The 8,916-nt window shown below is 44.7% G+C and overlaps 1 protein-coding gene across 1 annotated transcript in view; it reads left to right on the top strand.

The window, feature by feature from the left end:
- The first annotated feature begins 1,856 nt into the window (after positions 1–1,856).
- The window catches only part of LOC106818714 (protein kibra-like), a 48,630-nt gene continuing 41,570 nt past the window's right edge, over positions 1,857–8,916 (top strand). The window contains exon 1 of the mRNA XM_014823392.1: positions 1,857–2,105. Coding sequence (XP_014678878.1) covers positions 1,978–2,105 — 128 coding nt within the window. The 5' untranslated portion in view covers positions 1,857–1,977. The remainder of the gene's footprint in view (positions 2,106–8,916) is intronic.

An 8,916-nucleotide genomic window follows, 5' to 3' on the forward strand; every position in this document is an offset into this window, starting at 1 on the left:
TTTGGACCTCTCAGAAAATAAGGTCTTCCAGAAGTTGGGGAGGTCCACATAAAAGTCGGGGGGGGGGGTCGTGACCCCCCCGACCCCCCCAGTGGTTGCGCCCATGGCAGGAAGTCATCAGTTTTATTGAGTTTGGTTTAAATCGTTATAAATTTGCTTTATTGAATTATATTTGTGAAAGGCGAGATAAGCATATTTCTAAGAAGTCTTCTCTATGAGTCTCTATGTTTCTCAGTGGCGTATCCAAGCATAGGGCGGAGCCAGCGTACCCCCCCCCCGTTTGCAAGCCCAGAAAAAAAATGTTTAGTAGCAGTGGGTCTTCAGGGGTAACGTCAGACTGAAAGCCCTCCTGCTTCTGTTTGCTCCACAAGGACCTCCCTTTGAAAATGGATAAGGTGGTCAACATCTTCATCAGAATGAATCCTCGAAGGTTGCTATTGGCAAACCCCATGGGGGACGCTTAAGGTCCCGAACACACAATCATGACCTGAACATCTCAGTGGCAATTATTAGGCATAATTGTCACACTGACATCTCACCCTGACCTGTGTACCAATCGGAGCTAATCATCAACATGATCAAGTATGTTTCCTGTTTAGTGCCATTAGACATGTTAAAGGACTTAAGTTATATCTCGTGTTGCAATTCTTGTATGTGTTATAATACATGTATTATTCCTATAGTAACCTAACTTCAGGTGTGTACGCTCTCTGAAAAGTAATGAAAAGTGTTTTAAATCCTAAATTGTAGGGTTGAGATAGTGTCATCAGACATCAGTATATGGCCCACAGTATGCCTCAAATTGCAGGAGAATGGCTTAAATATTTCAACATTTTCTGGGATAGCATGCCCCCAGACCTCCCTCTCGCTGGCGTAGCGTAGGCACGCGGGCCTGCCTGTGGCAGCCACGGTACATTTCGCCCACCTGTTCATCAATTTCTGAATACGCCACTGTTTCTTATATAATAAAACCACGGATCTTCTCACATTTCAATATGCTTCGCCATATCGGTTCCCTGATACTTTCATATCTTCATTAATTCAAACGACTTTATGGGGGGGGGCAAAAGACATGGTAATAAAATTAGTTCCAAATACAAAAGCAAAAATTACCACATCAAGCAATTAAACTAACAATAAACCATGAGTAAAATTAACATAATTATAGTTAATTTGCTCCACTATACGATGTATATTTCCATAAATGTTGACTCGTCGATGTGGCTTGCTTCGTTTCCTATCGATAGAACTTAACTCCTACTACTTGCTCCTACTACATCTGCTCTACTATATAGTATGTAGATACTAAACATAGATGTGTACATATTATTAACGAGGGGGTACAGGGGGTTGTCTTCCTCCCGCCTCCTTCCCCCTCTCCTCCCACCTCCCTCCCTCTCCCCTCCCACCTCCATCTCCTGTATATCCCCCTATCCTTTATATTTTGCATATATGTATATGTTTTGAATGAAAATCTTCCCGCCCACACTGGCCCCTACTGTCGCTCCTTCCCCTTCCGCTCTCCGCCCCTTTTTCTCCCGTCTTCCGCCCCTCCTCTCCCGTCTCCCATCCCCCCTTCTCCCGTCCTCCCCCTCATTAACCTAATCAGGTATTCATACATTCATGTTAATATGCATGAATTCAATTGAGTTATTTTGAATCATAATATATTACCTATAGATCCCAGCAATGTTAGCTTCGTAACGTTTCCAAAAATTTCCTTTTTTCGACTCCAGGTTACGCCACATGCTCGTTGTCGGTGTCGAACTGTACATTCCACAGGTCCCATAAATGGAGCTGGTAATTAACATACTAGCTGTTGATTGGTCAGCGGTGCGTGATGTCATCAGAATACTATGCGGTTATCGCTGGAATGTGTAGCGACAAGCAATGGAGGCCGGAATGAAGATATCTATGTGCAAATGAGCGGATACATTCAGCAAATGTGACGACGTTTGTCCCTTTTTTAATAGGAGGATGCCAAAAAGGAAGAATGGAGAACTTCCTCTACCCGCTGGTTGGGAAATCGGACGAGATTATGACGGCAAACTATTTTTCATCGACCATCAAAACAAACAAACGACTTGGGTCGACCCAAGAGACAGGTGAATACGTTTTTGTTGCTCTTACTCTTAGTAGTCTTACTCTTACTCTTAGTCTTACAATGTTACATGTCGTCATGTGTATGTATCATATTAAACTCTTAATTAATGTGTGAAATCCGCGGTGATAATTCTCTTTTGCGGTTAAACGATTGTCCGGGAAAAGGAACACGCGATGACGGTCAGATCTGCCGCACTGCAATCGCAAAGTTTATTAATAATATTAATAATAGTATTGTTATTTATTTTTTTACTCTGTATTATAATGTAGAATTCGGCAGCGTATAGTAGCGCCAATGGGTTAGCTATCATTTGATGATTTTATATCTCGGAGGCTAATAAAATTGCGAGTACACCGCTTTTTCTGTTAGTGTTATCACAATTGTAAATATAGTGAACGAGTGACTAAGTATGCTGTATCCTATGGCTGTATCACACTTGTCACTGGCCTAGTCATTTACTGAGTAACACGGACTGCGTCCGATGCGATTAGCGCCAACATAACTAAGAAGTAAGTGTCCCCAAATTAGGAACTTGGTTCCTAATCACGTTGCTGTTGTGGCACAGTTCAGTTGTTCTGACACAGATTGTTACAATGGGGACATATACTGCATTCGCATGCCCAGAAGTTGGTATGTAAAAGTACCATTTGCCAGCAGTAGGAAGAGAATTGGTTCTAACACAATTGCTGGTGCCTTACAGATAAATACCAAAAGTTCCTCACATGAGCTACCACGTATATCAAGTAAATTTGAACTTGAAGTGGGAAAGCATGAAAGCATGACGTCGTGATTTTCCCAATATATTGGATTTACATCTCAGCATAAATATGTAAAGTAAACATGGACCAACTTGGTCCATATATTTAACATCTATTTTTAATCTGTGTCTCTTTGCCTCACGGGTGATTTAACACCCTATTTATATTTGCGTTTTGTGGTCATGTGTGTGGCTTTTCGAATATCAACATGTTTTCAAGCTTCTGTGACCCAAATTCATTCTGCTTGCGCACACATTGCCATAAATTACGGTTCTCGTGCATCCATCAGTAAGGTAGTAAAATAGGCAAGCGAGAGTCAATATTTTGTCATTTAAAGTTACTGCTATGATATTAATGAGACTGCGCGTGTGTTAGTTGACAAAACAAACTACAGCAGACACCACACGTATTAGATTTCTCTGCCGAAACATTCCTCACCTATCCTTACACCACCTGCGTGAAAGGATGCACGTGGGTGCAGAATATCGTAAAATAAATGGATGCTCGTGCGCGAAGCTGCAGAGTGTGCAATTCTCCTGCATGTCCATCATTCACGTACAGTGATGTCCGCGTGAAGTATGCATAGCAGCATACCTATCTATACCTGGTCGCCTGATTTTGCCGAGGCCGGCATTCCTGAGTGATTGCACATAGCCGAGGTCGAGTCCAGGTCAGCGCAATTTGTTGCAGGTAGTTTACCTGTAGATGAACATCAGTGGTGGAAACTCACATTCATGGCCTAATTATCTTCTATCAGGTGCTATTAGTTTTTATTCCATATTGTGGTTACAAATGGGACGCATATATATCCCATTCTTACACGTGTAGCCAGCCGCTTGTACACGCAGCCACGTTTGAAGGCAATTTGATTTTGTAATTCATGTCACAGACACTGCATATATGAAGGGACAGGTATTGCCTCGGGTGCTGCATATTTACTGATTTTACCGAATGCTCCAGCACTTTACTGATTGAATCAGTCGAAAAAGATCGCAAAGTTAACTGTCTACACTGTACAGGTGCACATATAGCACCACAGGGGATCCGATCTACCAGTATGTAGTATTAGAAGGGGGTTGGCAAATATTTTTATAAAAAAATATTTGCAGGGAGTAGAGGATGTTAACAATGCTGCTTTCACTCTCCTCGCGTGGCCATCGCTGTGTCATTAGTTCTACACTGTAACACACGCACACGCAGTGTCATAATCATGGTAATTTGTCTGTATACATATTTGATAATCCTCTTTCGTTTATAAGAGTCTTTGTATAGTAGGCTGTCATCATCGAAATAGTTTACCGTCAATTCGGCCAGGTAGGCGTGCAAATAAAATAGGAGGGTAGAATAATCAGGGGAGTTCATAAGAGGGAGTTCATCTATTCATTGTGGCAGCATTCGTGAATTATTATATTTAATACCCGGGTAATGACAGTTACCACTGTCTGCAAAGAAAGGCCACAATTCTGTATCATTTGGTTCAGTTCACGTGGAGGTACACGGTAGCCGCTATATATTGAACTGCGATTTACTCCTTGTGATATGCTGCGATGCCTGCGAATTGTCGTGGTTTGAAAATATGCAGAATCTACCATTATGGCTGGTAATAATTATAAGGAATCCTACAACTTGCATTCATCATAGATTTATAGTCAATTATATGTCTGACCTAGAAAGGTTTAGTCGTCCTCACTGTAAACACGTTTTTACTTTATTTTGAGTCTGTGCAAGTTAAACATTGAGAAATGAGATTAATAATTATTGCTACTACAGTCGTCATAATATGATTACCGTGGATAGGCAGGCACTCATCGTGGTACCTGTATTAGATAATTAATACATGTTTGCTCGCACAGCGTATCTGGAATGGAAGGGTTCATATCTTTGTGTGCTGTAGCCTACGTTGACAAATTAACATGTGGGTAGCGTATAATTTCAGCAGCCTGGGAAACTCGCGTTTGCCGAGCTGCGTGCGTGTAGGTACGTGCTCTACAAAATCTACCTGTGCATACCTGTTGATTAGGTGTGCATGCACCTTACACCTGCAGCAGCATTATACGGCCGCTTTAACAAACATTCCGATGTGGTGATCTCACCTTGTCCATAAAGTTTTATCGCCGCTTGGTATTCCGTCGTAAGTAGTTGAAGAAAGGGGAAGGTTGTGGTGGGGGGTGGCGGGTGAATGAATATAAGATGCACGCGCGGAGTCGGCCACACTTACGTTCTTCACTGCTGTAGCATCCGCGCAACTCTCACAAAAGTATACGTGTGAAGTTCTCATTTGAATATGACGAGGTTTATTCTCAATTGGAGGTTGCGTGAACGCACTGTTACGTAAATATTTGCGTGCCGGGAGCGCATTTCCTTGCATGCCACTCCACTCCCCCCCCCCACTTCATGCATCCCCCCATTCTCGCCTGCACACATAACCGCGTTCACTAGTTCACACAATAGATCTTCTAGCAGCGTCTCTACTGCCCATCATCGCTGTCTTCCTCTGTCTCACCGCGCCTATCGGCCCTCTGCAATTGTTGCGATCGGCCCTCTACTCGTTGCGCATCCTTCACTCATTCTACACGCATTCCGGCTACGCGCTACCGACTACGTTTTACCCGTACGTCGGCTGCGCGACACATCGTATCAGCGTGACCCCTCCCCGTGCTCCTCACCCCACCCCCCTGTTACACAGGTACGCTGCGGAATACAGTGGTCCCGACAAGCGTACCCTAGCATAGCTGGCTAGCTGCTGCCCGTGTCGGTGGCGTTCACCATGTACGTACGTACGTGCTCGTTCTGTCGCGTGTGATACACTGGCAAAGCGCCAACTACACACATAACTAAACACCCGCACGCACATTCACACTCACGCACGCGCTTAGGCGTGTATGCGTGCGTGCGTGCGCGGTCACGTACCTATACCACGCAGTCGCACGCGCGCGTTCACGCACCGTGTCGCACGCACACGCCGAATCACACGCGTGCGGGCTCACGGGCGCACTGTCACACACCGCGTAATACACGCACGCACGCACGCACGCACGCTCACGCACTGGATCACATACGCTCACGTACGCACGCTCACGCACGTCATCACGCACGCACGCACGATCACGGGCCGCGTCGCGCGCATATACAGACTACAGCGCGTTGCCGCCGCGTTGACTGCTGAGTGCCAAGGAGGACATTTAAACAGCAGGTCGGTGCAGTGCTCAGGAATGCGCCGCCCGCTGCCGTCAGTGCGCGCGCGTTATGCCTTCCACTAATCCGGCCGCTCCGCCGAGAAATGGGCGCAGCGGAGCGAGCGAGCGTTTGTGTGTGCGCGCGCGATCAGCACTGCACGGAAGGCAGAAGAACGCTTGGCGCGTCACGTGTTCGCTTCGTCGCCCAGTTACCCCCCACCCCAGCAACCCGCCGCCACCGCCGCCATCGCGCCGTGTCGTAATCGCTGTGATTTACGGTCGCCGCGGCGCGATGCTCGCGCGACGACGTTTGTGTAATAATTTATGTTGCGGATAATGGCGGACAATAAATAGCAGACGACCGTGGCGCGGTATGCCGCCAAGCTTCAGAGCACCGCAATGTGACTGCGCGCATTCTGAGTGCGGCTGGTGTCTTCAGTATATATATATAACTACACGTGGTCCCGTACACTAGCTACACGTGGTCGCCCTCACGCCTCGCATAGAATACTGGGTATACATGGTATGATGGTATGTATCTCCAAGGGTAAGGTGTGCAGTTTTCTTCGCATCGGCTCTGACCGAGCTGGATGGCGTCGTACGTTCTCCTCTATAAGGTATAATTGACATAATTTGTCAAGAGCAAACCAACTACGTACCACGAGCAAACTCATGGTATAAACATATATGATGTGGTCTACATTGTGCAAGTTGCGCCACCTTTACCATCCGCTACGAAACTGTTACAGTGCTTGTAAATAAACTTCACTGCCATTCATAGATGTGAGTGCACCCTCAGCAGACCGCTACAGATGCGTAACTGCGTCTGAAAATCAAGAGGTATACCTCACAGCTAGCACTGCCCGTAAAAATGGCCTGAAGTCTACATACTATGTTCAATATACAGATAAACTCAAAACTCTACTGGTATTTCCGAGACGACAATCCAGAGGATTTGAGTTTTTTTCGTCTTTTTTATTGTGGGAAAAGAATCCCGAATTACAATATAAAGCCATTCTGATATTTGTGATGTTAGTGTTTGATGAAATTGATTTATGATATGTGGTGTTTATACAGCGATAAAAAAGATCTCTGTTTCGCCTTGCATTTGTAGCCTCTCAGCTTAATCGGCTGCCGGATATTAAAAGCAAGAGGTTCTAAAAGGCGAACGACGCGTGTAAACTTTAAATGTTTTTAGAACTTGTTTCGTTGCGCATAAAAATATATTATGTGCGTAGGCTAGTTTTTTGTGTACACACCGGTTTACCTGACGGAATGAGTGTGGTTGCGATTGCACGCGAGAAATGTGCGACGTTACCAAATTCACAGTGGATGTTTTTATCGTCATACGGAAGCACGACTGGCGTAAGTGATCAGCGTGGCGAATGCCGATGGTGGTGGTGGGGTTGACGCTGTGAATGGCGACAGTAGCGCCACCTTTCCAGCGTGAACCTTGCCGGTGCTGCGTACATCTGTCGACAGGGAATTATAGTATGATTTCGCGGTGTGGTCGTTACAGGTCAGGTAACGGCACCCTGATTGTGGGTGCCGTGCCGCTTGTGTGTAAATTGTGAATTAATTTTCCCGTCTCTTCGTCGTTTTGCCCGGTAGATTGGCAGTTCTTAGTTTGTGGTGGCGCGCATATGTGAGCAGTCGACTCGTAGACATTGTGTTCAGTGTTGTATGCTCGTTTGACGTATACATACGTTGTTTTGAACTTTTACTTAACGTTCTTGTTCACGGTTACATTGCTTGCTGAAGCAATAAAACTACGTTTTATATCCATGTAAAATATGCTGTTTGTGTTTTTTGTTGCGCTACCGATTGATTGAATTGGCTAACAAAAGATATAACGATTTAATATATTATGTTAACAATTAATATTTGCATATAGTTAATATCAATACACTATCGTTATGCGATTGAGAGAGTCGATGTAGTGTCCCGTATTGAGGATTCATAGCAGGAAGCAAGGGCGCAACCACGTGTTGAAAGTTGTGGAGGTCACAAGCAGCCAATATCAACGTGATCTGCGGGCGAGCGAATATCACGTCATTCGGCAATATCACGTCTAATATGCAGCGTGCTTGATGCGAAGGTTGGCAATAATGTTGTGCAAGTCCATGAAGACAAATAATACTGTTATAGGATCATGTAACAATAATAGCCAAATTTTATTAAATTAGATACAGCTATATAAAGCTACACAAAATTCAGATGACGGCTAACTGTGACACCAGTTAAGCATGATTTAAGATGAAGAAGGATAATAAAATGATGAAAAAATAATCACCAAAAAGCTGCCTTTGACATCGTGAAAACAGAGTAAAGTTGAATTAAAAACCGAAAAGGTCGACCTTCCTTGAGTCAACACTCTGCAGACAAAAATCCTGCAGATTCTTCAATTACGATTCGCCAAGCAAACACGTGATAGCAAAAACAATTCGCGTTGTATTTTTTCAATTGCTTTCGGCCGCACCGTCAGCCCGGCAAAAAGTCAAACGCTTATTGAACTTTTCGCACATGCCGTAGCGCCGGAAACCAGGCCTGCGCAGTCAGTGTCACCATGCGGAGACGCGCCAGAAGTATATCATAGATTAGAAAAGTAAGTGAACGCCCCGAGCTGTGTGAGAGCCTATAATTTTGGTGTATGTCGTCAAAACAGCAGCAGTTGCGCTTGCGAAACTGCGTAAGTGAATTAGTGCGTGCTCCGTTCATGCACATGAAGATTGAAGACTATGTAAGGTATCGAATCTAAATTCAATATAAACAAGGTTCAAACTTTAGATATCGCAATCGAGTCACAGTTCACAACTGGGTCAATGACTCACCGCTGCGGGTTATTATGTTTAATCTCGTGAAATCATCGGATGTTCAA

Source organism: Priapulus caudatus, unplaced genomic scaffold (genome assembly GCF_000485595.1).
Source record: "Priapulus caudatus unplaced genomic scaffold, Priapulus_caudatus-5.0.1 Scaffold37, whole genome shotgun sequence".
Taxonomy (NCBI): Eukaryota; Metazoa; Priapulida; class Priapulimorpha; order Priapulimorphida; family Priapulidae; genus Priapulus; species Priapulus caudatus.